The sequence below is a fragment of the Scomber japonicus genome, chromosome 15, assembly GCF_027409825.1.
Source record: "Scomber japonicus isolate fScoJap1 chromosome 15, fScoJap1.pri, whole genome shotgun sequence".
Lineage (NCBI taxonomy): Eukaryota > Metazoa > Chordata > Actinopteri > Scombriformes > Scombridae > Scomber > Scomber japonicus.
The window spans coordinates 7,667,055-7,682,697 of NC_070592.1; the positions used below are offsets into that span (position 1 = coordinate 7,667,055).

The 15,643-nt window shown below is 45.4% G+C and overlaps 1 protein-coding gene across 1 annotated transcript in view; it reads left to right on the forward strand.

The window, feature by feature from the left end:
- The first annotated feature begins 5,040 nt into the window (after positions 1-5,040).
- Positions 5,041-15,643, forward strand: part of cica (capicua transcriptional repressor a) — a 55,238-nt gene continuing 44,635 nt past the window's right edge. Inside the window, 2 exon segments of the mRNA XM_053334408.1 lie at positions 5,041-5,274; positions 11,603-15,358. Coding sequence (XP_053190383.1) covers positions 11,843-15,358 — 3,516 coding nt within the window. The 5' untranslated portion in view covers positions 5,041-5,274; positions 11,603-11,842.

A 15,643-nucleotide genomic window follows, 5' to 3' on the forward strand; every position in this document is an offset into this window, starting at 1 on the left:
TCAAATATCTGTACTTTTAGAGTAAACTGAAGCAAATTATCAGATTTTTATTTGTCATAACAGTGACCAATATTAAGTATCTCAACTATCAGCTATAGTTTAGAGTAGTACATGTTAAGTGAATATGAGCATAATTCTAGTTGCATATTTGTATGTGACAGCATTCAATATGAAGTATCTCAAATATCACAGTAGATTTCAGCAACATCTCACAAATGTCCAGCAGCTCCACTTGCTTTCAGGGCAGTGCATGCATGTCGATGGCGCCATCTACTGAGCGATAGAAGCACCTGATACAGAATCTGGAGAAGTAAATAAAACTGAACCAGCATCAAGACTAAATGGAGAGGAGTCAAACACTGACACGGTGGCACTGTCCTCCAACCTCGTCTAATTAGTCTCTCTGCTTGGTCGTGCATTGGGGGGGGGGGGGGGGGGGGGGGGGTTTGCTGAGTCACCTCCTTTTTAGGGAGTCATTTGGCTCACTTCTAATAAGCAACATTGACAAGTGGGAACAATGCTGATGTCACGGGATATAAAGGTTTATTATTATAATGTCAGTCGGTGCTCTCTCTCGCCACAAAGCGTTTGATGAAGTGCAGCAAGCGGAGCGAGTTCAACACTCACACAAACAACAAGCAGGACGTTGTTCTCCATGTATAAACCTGTTGGATTGTGTTTTTTTTCAAAGCTGTTTCTTCCATCTTGGTGGAGGAGGGCAGCAGTTAATGTGTGATCGTACATCACAAATATGCAAACTGAAGTGAAGAAATTGGTGTCGGAGGCTATTATTTGATTTGTAAGAAGAGTCACAGTAGAAGTGGGGGAAAAAATAATGCAAGGCTGCTCTTAAATGTTTCAACTCCTTAACTTCTGCACAGAAAGTCAGGCATTTTTTCTTTTGACAGTGATTATAATTGATTAATGTTGCATGTTTGGAGGAGAGCCAAGTAAACCACTACTGCATGTAAGGCCTTTATTTCAAATTATTATTATTATTTTTTTTTTCCCCCAATTTCACACTAAAAGTTTTGCTTTTCGAGCTTGATGGTTGGACCCATGTTGACCCACAAAGCAAGAATTAGGGGTTTATCCCTCCTGTTGTCCTCAGGTCAAGGAAGGACAGGAGGAAGGAAGAAAAGTAGTAAGGAGGAAAAGAGGAAGGAAGGAAGGAAGGAAGGAAGGAAGGAAGGAAGGCAGGAAGGAAGGAACGAAGGAAGGAACGAATGAAGGAAAGGAGTAAGGACAAAAAGAGGAAGGAATTTAGGAGAGAAGGAAGGAAGGAAGGAAGGAAAGAAAGGAGTGAGGAAGGAGGGAGGGAGGAAAGGAGGAAGGAAGGAAGGAAAGGAGTAAGGAGGGAGGGAGGAAGGAAAGGAGGAAGGAAGGAAGGATGGAAGGAGGAAGGAGCAAAGAAAGAGGGGAGGAGGAGAAGAAGGAAGGAAAATTAAAGAAAGAGGGAAGAAGGAAGGAAAGAAGGAACAGTCCCTGGATAAGATCAAGTTTAACCCTTGTGTCGTCCTCCCGGATCAAATTGACCCCATCTTTTTTGACTGTTCCTTCCTTCCTTCCTCTTTCTTTGATTTTTCCTTCGTTCTTCCCCTCATTTCCTCTTTCTTTGCTCCCTCCTTCTTCCTTCCTTCATTCCTTCCTTCCTTCCTCATTTCCTTCCACCCTTCCTTCTCTCCTTCCTTCCTACCTCTTTTCCTCCCTCCTTCCTTCCTTCCTTCCTTCCTCCTTCCTTCCTCATTTCCTTCCACCCTTCCTTCTCTCCTTCCTTCCTTCATCTTTTCCTCCCTCCTTCCTTCCTTCCTTCCTTCCTTCCTTCCTTATTCCTTTCCTTTCCTTCCTTACTCATTCCTCCCTTCCTCCTGTCCTTCCTTGACCTGAGGACAACAGGAGGGTTGAAAAATGAAATCATAATTAAAAAAAGGGTAACTCAAAACCAAAGACAAACTAATCCATCACTAATCCAACATTTACATGCATTCACATTTCAATTTTTGCAGGCCTTTCATCACTTTCTGTTTCCAGTAGCGATGACTAAACATTTATACGCCTTCTGTATGAAAATGGATATCATGGACATCATAGCTTGTTTAACTTTATAACCCTGGATAAGATCAAGTTTAAGGATATTTAAGGTTGCAGACAAGTAAGAGACAAATATATTGGCGGGTGGATGACTAACACTCATCTCAGATTTCACAGTTCACAGCTGGTGCAGGGCTGTTAAATCTACTGTACATGTACTCAACCTCAGAGTATCGGCCAGAGTAGAGTAGAGTAGAGAAGAGGAGAGTTGGACTGGTCCACATCTCTCACTACTCACTCTCGAATCGTTCTTTTTTTAAAAACACACACACCACACCACACCACACCACACACTTGAATTGGAGAGTGTTAGAGTGTTGGGTCAGGCACAGTGCAGGGTCCCCGGAGCTGTTTAGCAGTTAAGTGGTGGTAATGCATTTAGTGTAAAGTGACTGGGATTGGGGGGCTTAGCTGTAGCTCTCCGCCTCATTCTTAGAAAGTGCTCAGAGGTGCTAATACCAGCCGGATTTATGGTTCTCATTCACAAACAGCTCGACTTCTGCAACAAAGAGTCAGTGTCTGAGTCTCTGAGTCTAGCTCTCTGGTCATTTCTCCCTTGTTTCTATCTGCCTCCCAAAGCCCTTCGTCTCCTCCCCTCTTCCTCGCTATTTTCAGCGGCTTGCATGATTCACATCTGTCTCTTGGTGCAACAACCTGTCACTCATAATTCTCTTCACCATCTGTCTCACCTCTACCTTTTTACCACTCAGGTTTCTTTCACACTCTCATTTCCAGCCTCCGCCTCCTTTTCTAAGCTTTCGTCGAGACTTAAATCTCAGGCCTCTGCCTTCCTCTTCCTCACTCGAGTGTCTCTGGGTGACGCCTACGAAACCAGCCGCCCCTCAAAGTTGCACGCTAGCTGTTAGTCGCCCTACATTTTCTGAATACACACACTCATGTACGGTGAATGAGCAGTCAGTGAGAGAAAGAGAGAGAGAGAGAGAGAGAGAGAGAGACAGAGAGACAGAGAGACAGAGACTGCAGTGCTTCACTATCAGGGGTGTGGAAGATGTCTGGAGATCCCACTCACTCCGCGCTTACATGTGTTGTATGGCTGCGAGTGCGTTTTCACAGATTTATTAGTCACACAGTTGTGCATATTAAAGCCATGAATGTGAACAGTAAATACAATAATTTGAGTTTTTTTATGTGTGTGTGTGTGTGTGTGTGTGTGTGTGTGTGTGTGTGTGTGTCTGTGTGTGTGTCTGTGTGTGCTGAGGGGGATTTACCTGTGCATGAATGTGCAAGTTCAATGCTAATAATAAACCTGAACTGTACTTTGTTGTATGTGCAACAGTGCATGCCTGCTGCTGTGTGTTTGCATGCTCAGACAGGCAATATTGTCTGCACAATTGACACAAAAGAAGTGTGTATGTTTGTGTGTGTGTTCGTGCTTGCATTGGGCTGGGCGCAATCTGTGTGAGTATGTGTGTGTGTGTGTGTGTGTGTGTGTATGCTCCAGTACACATACAGCTTATGTAACACCCAGGCATGTTATAACTCCACTGCGCCCTTGTATGTGTGTAGGTGCTTGCTTGTATGCGTGCAACCAGTGTGTGTGTGTGTGTGTGTGTGTAGCTGTGGTAAGTATACCCGCTTGTGTGTGTCTGTGTGTGTGTGCGTGCGTGTCAGACAGACTGCAATGCTGCAACCAGCCAGCTCTGTATCATCATTGACCAAACCCGCCATCTGTGCCTGTAAGCTATAGAAACATGGTGTTGCGCTGCTACACATACCATTAGTGTTTCATGAAAAAACTCACAGCAGGGTGCCAGTGTGTTGCTTGTGCGCATGCTGCTGCTGCTGGGCATGCACGTACCTGCGTGTCACTGTGCGTGTGTTTGAGTGTGTGCACTCATGCGTGCTTAACTACATAATCTTTGTGTGCGTGTGCCTGTTTGCATGTTCCCTTGTTATTCATGAGTGTGTTACAGCCTGTACTTGCTTGCACACACGCATGCCTCTTTGTGTGTGTGTGTGTGTGTGTGTTTCTGTGTAGGTGTGTGTGTGTGTGTGTGTGTGTGTACAGGGACGCCCACAGTGTATATGGGTCACTCTCTTAGGAACCATAATCCCACGTTTGGACCAATTTACTCACTGGGGTTTCACTCTTCCTGTTTGGCCAAGCTGATGGCAACAAGCATAATGACCTCACCACAGTACTCGGTCATTGGCCTGCAGACCTCGGGCATCTCCGCCAATCGCACTCGGCTCCGGTGACGTATGCCTCCGAGCGCGCTTCCTGATTGGCCGGGGAGGCGGGACTAAAGCATGCTCTGCTGTTTTAGAGGCACTTCTGATTAGCTGCGAGGGGAGGGCATTAGAGATAGAGATAGAGAGTGAGTTTGTGAGAGAAGGCAGCATGCGAATATTTGGGAGTTGGTGTTCTCTTGTATGTGGTTCCCTGTTGAAACTACACTCAACCTGTGGCTTACACGGATTACATTGCAGACAGTAGTGCATGCAGAGACAGAGATAGCACACGCAGAGCCTTGATTAAGCTGTTGTTGTTGTTTTTTTTAAATAATATATGAGCTGATGTTATGATAATCTATCACTATTGGGACATTACATCTTGTTCTCTAACAGATTTGATACTCATGTCAGCATTGCTTGACTCACTAAATGGGAAATCCTGCACTTTTTTTTTAAACTTGCACGTTCATACCTTTAAAAACAAAAAAAAAAGAAGAAGAAAAAAGACAAACTAAAGAGAAGAAGAAGAAGAAGGGAAAAAAAGATCTAATTCCTGTCCTGCGTGCCTGTAGAAGTCACAGACATGCCCACAAAGCGGCGCCCCATTGGCCAGCCTCAGCCTCGCTCTCCCAACAGCTGTTCACTGTTTTCCCACACTGTCATTGGCCGAGGCGCGCCGTCTGTCAAACGCACTTTGACGTGAGGCCCCGCCCCCGAACTCTCTCCTCGGCATTCCATTGGCTACTGTACAGCTTCGGCGCGCCATGATTGGTTGCGCCGGCTGGTTGTCGAGGCTTCGGGGCTTCATTCACCATTTTGCGACTGTAGCGTAGAATGTACAGGGCAGTAGTTTTTCCTCCTTTTAAGTTGCTCTGCCGGAGAAACATGAACAGCCGATAATTGGCAGCTGCGGACTACCGGCCACCCTGCCCTATTTTAACCAGCGGACTCATCAGAGAATCACACTGGGGTACTATATTATCTCTGGTGAGTATAAGCTGCCCACAAATCTTTCTCCTCCTGCAGCACTGCAGTAGGGGAGAGAGCTTGTTGTGCTTTTCCCCCTGTATCTATGTGTGTGTGTGTGTGTGTATGTGTGTGTATGTGTGTGTGTGTGCCGAGCTTGCAAACGTTGTTTTATGTTTACTGTGGCTACAATGTATAAGCAAGATTGAGCTGATCAGCATATTTTCACCACCTCTATGTAGGTGGCTTTACGAGGAAAGGTGGGGGGGAAAGGAGTATATAGAGGGCGGATTGGATGTCTTCTACGATAGAGAGAGAGAGAGAGAGAGAAAAAAAAAATAGGGAGCGGTGCGGCTAAGTCTAGTGAGCTTGAAACTTTTCCACTAGAAATAAATTCAACGCCATAACTACCCGCTGGACTTCCTACAACCACTGTTTTATTCTCTCCCTGCGTTGTCACTATACATACATATAGATATATAATAATAAAAAAACTCTAAACTACTCGCTTTTCTCTCTTTCAACCTCCTCTCCTCTCTCCTTTTTTTTTTTTTTTTTTTTTTTTGCATTGATCAATTTTCTTCCTCTTTTCATGAATCAACGTGGCTGTTTTATTTTTTAGACGTGTTATATAAAATAAAAAAAAGAAAGAAAGGAAAGAAGGGGGGAGCTTTTCCAAAAGGCCTTCTTCTTCTTCTTCTTCTTCTTCTCCTTGGACTAGTTTTGTGGCCAACATATTGACTACTTTCTTTCTCTCTCTCTTTCTTTCTTTCTTTCTCTCTCTTTCTCTCTTGTGTCATGCGAGTGTAATAGCACGTCTCAATACTAAAGTTTATCCGGACAAGCTTTAACCTATCTTTGCTGACAAATGTCACTTTCATATCGGCCAAACAAGCAAGTAAAGCAAGCGACTTTTTTTTATTCTGTGTGTGTATGTAGCCTATGTGTGTGTATGTGTGTGTGTCTGTATGAGTGTCTGGACTAGATTTGATAAAGTTAATCATCAGTTTGGGGCATTTAACAGTGTCATAGGTGCAGTATTACGTGGTATTAAGGGTTATTTCCCGGTGACAGTGTGAGTGGAGGATTTCCAAGCGGCCTTGTGTGTAAGTTGAGGCCTGGTCGCTGCACGCCTCGGCCTGCTGTGTTGTGGAGTAAAACTGGTAGTAATCGCGGTACTACGAGGGCTTGACACATACACGGTACTATCCAGCTAAACCAGAGGTGACGACATCACCTCTTGTAGTTTTTGTATTTTGGGGCTTTGGGGGCCTCATTTAGGTAAAGTTAACAGCTGTTATCTACTCTCTAGATTATTTATTATGATGTCAATGTATTTTTAAAAAAACGCCCCTGTCCTGTAAAGCAGCTGTAGTAATCACTTTACTAATACAACTTATGGATGTCATTTAGTTTAGTGTGTTTATGTCATTTTGAATTTTCATTTACACAAAACCACAGTTGGTTAAAATATACTATAAGGCATTAAATGGTCTGTTAAAGTGCACTACTACACACATACATGCCCCTTTGGGATTGTTATAGTGAATGTATGGACACGGTTGGCTATATTTGGGGAGGACATATTTAGTTTTTTATACATTAGATCTTATTAGATATCTAATCTTACATTAGATATTTATATTTTGATATAATATTTAGTTTCGTGTGGCCTTATTTTTTAAAAGAATGAGTGCTTTTCTATTCAAACTTATGGATGTCATTTAGTTTAGTGTGTTTATATCATTTGAATTTTCATTTACACAAAACCACAGTTGGTTAAAATATACTATAAGGCATTAAATGGTGTGTTAAAGTTCACTACTACACACATAGTTTACTACAGGCTCCTTTAGGATTATTATAGTGGATGTATGGGCACGGTTGGCTATATATGGGGAGGACATATTTAGTTTTTTATACATTAGATCTATATATTCACAACTTGAATATAGTCTAGCCAGCTGTATTTATATTTTGATATAATACTTAGTTTCATGTGGCCTTATTTAGATAAGATAATCACTTTTTAAAAGATGGAGTGTTTTTCTATTAAAACTTATGGATGTCATTTAGTTTAGTGTGTTTATATCATTTGAATTTTCATTTACATATAACCACAGTTGGTTAAATTATACTATTAGGCATTAAATGGTCTGTTAAAGTTCACTACTACACATATAGTTTACTACATGCCCCTTTAGGATTGTTATAGTGAATGTATGAGCTATGAATGTATAGGGCTAATATTACATAATCAAGCCAGCTCTATTTATATTTGATATAGGTCCGTGTGGCCTTATTTAGATAAAGTAGTAATCACGTTTTAAAGAAAATAAAAATAAGTCCTTTGCTTATAAAACTTATGAATGTGATTTTGATGCTAGTTTGATTCGTGTGTATCATTTAAGGTGGTTAAAATATAATGTAATGCATTGAAAGGCCTGTTAAAGCTCACTACTACACACATAGTTTACTACATGCCCCTTTGGGATTATTATAGTGAGTGTATGGGCACGGTTGGACATATTTAGTTTTTTATACATTATACCTACACATTCGCAGCATGAACGTAGTCTAGCTAGCTCTATATTTGATATAATACTTAGTTTCATATGGCCTTACTTAGATAAAGTTAACAGCTGTTATCTACTCTAGATTATTGTTATGTCAGTGTGTTTATACGGCCTGTCCTGTAAAGCAGCTGTAGTAATCACTTTTTTAAATATATATATAAAAAAAGATCCTTTACTTATAAAACGTATGAATGTGATTTTGATGCTAGTTTGATTCGTGTGTATCATTTGAGGTGGTTAAAATATAATATAATGCATTGAAAGGCTGGTTAAAGTTCACTACTACATACATACATGCCCCTTTGGGATTATTATAGTGAATGTATGGGCACGGTTGGGTATATATGGGGAGGACATATTTAGTTTTTTATGCATTATATCTATATATTCGCAGCATGAACGTAGTCTAGCTCGCTCTATATTTGATATAATACTTAGTTTCATGTGGCCTTACTTAGATAAAGTTAACAGCTGTTATCTCCTCTCTAGATTATTTATTATGATGTCAATGTATTTTAAAAACGCCCCTGTCCTGTAAAGCAGCTGTAGTAATCACTTTACTAATACAACTTATGGATGTCATTTAGTTTAGTGTGTTTATATCATTTTGAATTTTCATTTACACAAAACCACAGTTGGTTAAATTATACTATAAGGCATTAAATGGTCTGTTAAAGTCCACTACTACACACATAGTTGACTACATGCCCCTTTGGGATTATTATAGTGAATGTATGGGCACGGTTGGCTATATCTGGGGAGGACATATTTAGTTTTTTATACATTAGACCTACACATTTGCATCATGAACATACTTTAGTTTCGTGTTGCCTTACTTAGATAACGTTAACAGCTGTTATCTACTCTAGATTATTGTTATGTCAATGTGTTTATACGGCCTGTCCTGTAAAGCAGCTGTAGTAATCACTTTTTTTTGTGATTGCCATTTTGATGCTATTTTGATTCACGTGTATCATTTAAGGTGGTTAAAATATACTATAATGCATTGAAAGGTCTTTAAAAGTTCACTACTACACACCATTACATACTACAAGGTCCTTTGGGATTATTATAGTGAATGTATGGAAGGCTTGGCTAATTTTGGAGAGGACATATTTACTTTTTTATACATTATACCTATATATTATACCATAAACATAATCAAGCCTACTCATTTCTTATATAATATACCCTAATAGTCAGTCGCTTGTTGCTTTAACTGCCATCAGTTTGCTTTAATAGCCCAGCTGTGGTTGAAAAAGTGAATAAACCATGACCTAAACCTGGACAATCAGTTAGCTAAACTAAATTATGCTTCCAGAAAGGCGACAGTGCGTGTTTTTCTCACCTCACATGACTTATAACAGCTTGATGTTTTGCCCTACAGTCATGTTTACTATGTATTCTTGTACACCTATTAAAGAAGGTAAACACTGTTCTCCAAATAAAATACGTTTGAACTTGTTACCCCCCCCCCCCCCCCCTTTGCGCTACACGTATACCCCATGAGCAGAATATGTTTTATAATGTTTACCATAGGAGACCCAGGCCTACTATAGCTCCCATATGGTTTCTTTGCTCCATATTTCACAGAGAGGAGTGCGAGTTGCGTCAGTTTGTCTTTAAGCTGTTATCATTAGGCCCATGACTCTGACACCAGCTGTTGTACACAGTGCACTACTGAGTAAACACACGTAGCATACCTCTATCGTGACCAAGTAAGGCCGGCTGCCAAATTATTTTATGGTGGCTGCTCTACGGCTGTCTGTCCTAAATAGGGATTTACATAGAGCACGACGATGGCTGTGAGCTCTCTAATTCCCTGTGTGCACCATCAACTATCATTACATGTTTGCTGTGTGTGTGTAAATGTGTGTGTGTGTGTGTGTGTGTTTGTGTGTGTGGCCTTGAGACAGTAGGCACTCGTCTACTGAAAAATGGATTTCTCTTTCCAGCCGGTGTGATGTAGCAGATATGAAAAGGAACCTGAATGAATGCGAGCCTTCACACAGACAAACAGGAAGGCAGCAAAGGGGAATAGAGACGGACGGTCACACAGGCAGGCAGACAGAGAAAGAGACTGGTGGGAGGATGGATGTAGAAAAACACGGACAGACAAGGCAGACGTGCAAGTTAACAGACATTTAAATAGTCGCTGACAAGTAGAAAAATGCTCAGTGGGGGTTTGATTGACATACATCCAGAGCATTTTGACAGTAGACATCACAGTTGGAGTTAGAAAGTGAGAAATATATATATATGTAAAAAGGAAGAAAAAAAGACAGACTATAATATAATGGTTGTTTTCAGTCTTCCTCTTATACACTTGTTGTTAACATTTGTCTGGCGCTCATAGCTCTGTGGAGACTCTTGTATTGGAAGAAATGAGGCAGCGTACACAGCAGCTAGGACCTGAGGCAAGTCCCGCGTGTATCAGCCACACAGCAAACAAACCAGTTAAATGACAACACTCCCCCCCCCTCCCACCCACCACCACCACCACCCCTCACCACCCGCCCTCCGTTCAACAAGTCAGCAAAATCAATCTGTTTCACTTTTTTTTTTTTTTTTTTTTTAAACAGGGGGGCCAGAACTGTGAATGAGTCCGGTGTGGTATAAGGAGATATTCTGAATGACTCTGGCGGTGGCTTAAGTGTGATACTGAATGACTCTGGTGTGGAATAACAATTATTCGGGGAAACAACTCGGCCATTCTGGATCACTGCAGCACAAATGAGGGAGTAGTAGACTTAAGTGGAAGACGAGGAGAGAATGAGAGGTATAGGAATCGATATTAGAGTGCGAAGTAGAAGAGAAAATGCAGGCAAGGCAAGGAGGAAGGAGGGGGGGTGAGAATGAATGTGTAATAGTGGCAATGAAAGAGAGAGAGAGAGAGAGAGAGAGAGAGAGAGGAATAAAGTAACGGGAAGTTAGGTAATGGTCTTCCACAGGAAATGGAGTTTGTAGGGGCGGATTGACTCTGCTTTGAAATACATAGATAAAGGTCGCCACCGAAAGAGAGAGAGAGAGAGAGAGAGAGAGAGAGAGAGAGAAAGGGAGGGTTTCAGTATGCGAGCAAAGAAGGAATTCCCCCGCCTCTACTGCCCTGGCCAAGAAGTAGTGTGTGTGTGTGTGTGTGTGTGTGTGTGTGTGTGTGTGTGTGTGTGTGTGTGTGTGTGTGTGTGTGTGTGTGTGTGTGTGTGTGTGTGTGTGTGTGTGTGTGTGTGTGTGTGTGTGTGTACATGCAGAAAGGCTTGTCTGGGCAAATTGCAAAGTGCTCTTCACTATTTCCATACCTCGTTGTAAGCCTACATTGTGTTTACCCTACAATAAAGGCCTCCTGTTTTCAGTATGTACCTTGTATGGATGCAGGCCTTGTGTAACGTGAGTGGAACCTGTTATGTAATGAATTAATGTGTAATGAATTTGTAGATGAGTCACATTTATTACTACTCTAGTACAACGGTGCATCATTTAGCGGGGAATACATTTCTTAAAAAATGTATGTGTACTCTTTATTTTTTCACCAGGCCTGCCGTAATCACAAGGTTCCCACTTTTGCCATGCTTGTATTTTTTGAATTACTTTGGTGTCACTTGTTTGTGTTTTTCTTTTTCTTTTTTTTAACAGATGTTTGATTGTGATTCAATCAGTCACTTTTCTTCTCAAAGCCATGCAGTTTAGTAGCTATCTTGTGCCGTGAATAGGCTTTGTGCATGTCTGAATGTGTTTGCCACATGAGTAACTCACACTCCCGGTTCCCTTTCTTTCAGAGTCTCTGGAATAAGGTGGGCAAGTGCCGAAGTCGCGCAACAGAGACAAGACAGGATGAGAGAGAGAGGCCCTGGCAGAAGAGGAAAATAGAGAGAAGGGAAGGGAGGAGGCGGGAGGGGGGGGAAAAGAAGAAAAGCAAAAAAAAAACGAGGCAGAGCAATAGAGGAACGCCAAGGAGAATCTCGGGAATAAATAAATAAAAAGACTTGTTTGGAGCAAAAGGAAAGCTAGATGAAAAGATGAAGCCGATAAAAAAGCAGGGCCGACGCTCTCCCCCCTCCACGCGGGCCAAAGGGGGGAAGCGTCGTGGAGTGGGGGATGCCCCTGAAGGAGGGGAGAAGAGAGACTCAGACGGGAACAGAGACAGAAGCAGATCGCCGCAAAACCAGACCGCCTCCTCCTCTTTTTCATCTAATTCACACTCAGACTCCCAGGCGGACTCAATCAGAGCGCGGGACACTTCAGACGGGGAAGGACTACACAGAGAAGGGCTGTCAGAGACGACGGTATCGCTTGTGATGGATTCTGGGAAATTGTTGACATCTTCGGATGATAGGTCAGGGAGGTCGGTGTTGAGCGGTGGCAGCCACAGTGATAGTAGCGGTAGCAGCTGCAGTAACAGTAGTACACCGAGCGCCAACAACAGCCCCAACCCCGCCTCCAGTCGCAAGACAGCCACCTTCAAAGCCCGCGTTCCCAAGAAGAAGTACACATCCGAACACTGCTTGTCTAATACTGCTGGTAACCATAGCCACCCTGCATCCAGCACGCCCCCTCCTCTACTTCTGAGTAGCCACAATCAGGGGTCCACAGGTTCAGGAAGTGACATTAGCATCTCACAACCTGACGGCAACGGTCAAAGTCGAAGCCTGATGGCCGATTTCCACAGCAGGAACACTGGCAGGGAAGCACCTCAGGACAACTCCCCGGGACCCCCGACCCTGTCGCTGGGGGGAGGCGAGAGCGAACGGCCGGTAAGAGTCGAAGGGGTAAGAGACGGGGAGCGGATATCACCCAGCCCTTTACCCCGCTGCTCTTCGACAGACACCGCCAGCGAGCACTCAGCTGACCTGGAGGTAGTCAGCGACGCGCACACAATCACGCCGATGTCTACACACGCACCCACCAGTCTCCCTGATGCACTATCCGACGCCCTGGCCAAAGGGATGAAGAACCAGCGTGTCCTTGCCCGCCAGCTCAGGAGAAGAAGTGACGAGGAGGCGGGAGGAGAAAGGATTGATGAAGGGAGGATTTCGGACTTGGTGTTCCGGGCTGGCGTGGTCCGTAAGGTCAGCGGTGAATACGGAAGTCTGGAGGTACAACTAAATGGGGAGAAGACGCTGTGTCGTTATCCGTATAGACATGACAGCCCCTCAGGGGTTGTAGACATCATCCTAGATGCTCCGCCACCTGGTGTTCACCCAATACCAATAGGAACCCGCGTCTGTGTACCTTACGGCAACGAGGAGGGCAGCGAGGGACAGTGGCAGTGGTACCGAGAAGGCGTGGTGACCCAGGTGGATACACATCCAGCAGTGGCCAATCGTTACCGCGTCCTGTTGTCCGAGGAAAGACTTCCCGCTGTGGGTGAAGAAGAGGATGGCAGGGCTACGGCTGGTGCTACTCAGGCAGTCTGGGTGTCCCGACAAACACTTCGGCTCTTGGTGCCGCCATGGGACCTGGATCTGCCGTCTGGAGGAGGACGGGAGGTGGAAGAGGGCGTTAGAGAGAAGGAAAGAGAGCAGGACGACAGGGAGGAGATTGACGTGGAGCAGGAGGTGTGTCGTTTGAGCCGAGGGATGGCACCTGTTGTGGGATCAGTGTCAGGGAGAGATATTCCCTACCCAGGCATGGTCCCCGTTTCCTCCACTTCAGTCCACAACATCACTTCTCTAGTAACCCCAACCTCAGTCCTCAGCATGGCTCCTGGCCGAGAGTGGGAAATAGACAAAGACCTTGAGAGGGAGAGGGACCTCCAGCGAAAACAGGAAAGAGAGAGGGAAAGAGAGCGAGAAAGGGAGAACAATGCAAAGCAGCAGCAACAACAACAACAACAGCAGCAGCAGCAGCAGCAGCAGCTCCACCAGTACATGCCACTCACCCCTGAGGAAGACATGGAGGTGTCCCACTTCAGCATGGGCCCTATAGGGGGGATTATACCTGGGGCCAAACCCATGGGAGTTCCTCAACACCGCCACATTGTCTCTAAGCCCCCACCCGGCTACCTCAATCACCCCCTGTCCGTGGTGCGGGGCATCGGGATCCCCTCTGCCCACCTCACCCTGAACCCCCACCCCCCTCCTTCACCTGTCCTGTTAGGCCTGGACCCAGTAACTGCAGTCATCACCGCCCCTCAGCTCCCCCCTCTCCCTCCCATGTCCTCTTCCTCTGCATCATCCTCCAGAGGAGAGAAGGGCTCAGGCGGAGGTTCTTCTGGTGGAGGAGCAGGTGGTGGTGGTGGATCTGGATCAGGTTCAACCTCCTCCTCTTCCTCACGTTCCCGCACCCCACTGACAGCTGCCCAGCAGAAGTACAAGAAGGGAGATGTGGTGTGCACGCCAACAGGCATCCGCAAGAAGTTCAACGGGAAGCAGTGGAGGAGGCTGTGCTCGCGGGAGGGCTGCTCCAAAGAGTCACAGCGCCGAGGATACTGCTCCAGACACCTCTCCATGAGGACCAAGGAGATGGAGGCCAGCGGAGGCGGCCGGGAACGGGGTGGAGCTAGCAGCACAGGAACCCTGACCCCATCTGACCTCCGGCTTGGCGGAGGGCGAGCCAGCTCAGAGTTTGACTGGGATGAGACATCACGGGAAAGCAGTGAGGCCAGCAGCCGCGGAGCAGATTCCCGACCACGCCTGGTCCTCCCCTCCCTGCTCCCCCAGGATCTGTCTCGCTTTGACTTTGATGAGTGCGAGGCGGCCACCATGCTTGTGTCCCTGGGGGGCTCCCGTTCAGGCACACCCTCCTATTCCCCGATATCTAACCAGTCGCCCTTCTCCCCAACACCATCACCCTCGCCCTCTCCTCTCTTTGGCTTCCGCCCGGCTAATTTCAGCCCCATCACCGCTCCCGCCTCGCTTACCCCGCGCCGCCATCGCCAGCTCAGTGGCACTAAAATGGGAACGCCAGGCACCGAACGAGAACGCCACCTGTCGGGAATTGTGCCCACTTTTCAGACCAACCTCACGTTCACAGTGCCCATGAGCCCCAGCAAGAGGAAGCTGGACACGCACCCACCTCCTCCACTGCCTACAGTCCAGGACTACCAGACCAAACCTGAGCAGCAGCAGCTGAGTGTAGGGGTAGGGGTGATGGGAGACCCCAACCTTGGCCACAGCCCTGCTGCCTTCAGAGTCCTGTCCCCCCAAAGTCAATCCACAACCCCCTCTTCGCTTTCCTTCCCCAGGCCACGTAGTGCCACCAGCAGGCCACCATCATCTGCTGCCTCCACACCTCCGCCCATGCTGGTCTCTCCTACTCCTCAATCTCCTTTGCCCCAGGAACCCTCTCCACGCCGCATTGTACCCCTCCGCGATTCCCCAGTCATTGTCCGCAACCCAGATGTCCCCCTGGCCAAGTTCTCCGACGGCCCGTTAGGAAGGAGAGAAAGGAGCAGGTCCAGGGAGCACAACCAGCCCCAACACGCAGCTCCACCTGGCCTGCAGGCCCCCGTCCCGATCAACGGAGCCACCACCAACGGTGCTGTTCTTCTGCGCAATCCCACATCCACTCTGGTCCTGGTCACCTCCAGCTCGGTAAGGAAGTCACCCTTTATTGTTTTTGTTACATGTGATCATATATGTATATCACCTCATGGTATATCTGGTCATTTTAGTTAAACCTAAACAGAATCTGGACAGAATCCTTTAACCTCGTCCAAATTAAAAGATACATTATTCTATATGAAGCCAACTGCTTGCATCTTAGACCCTTTTCCCTCCAGATTTATTAAAGTGGTTTTTAATGCAATCAAAAATATTTTAGAAATCATAAAGAGCTCCTTTTTACATGGTATGGTTCAGTTCTTTATCAATACTTTT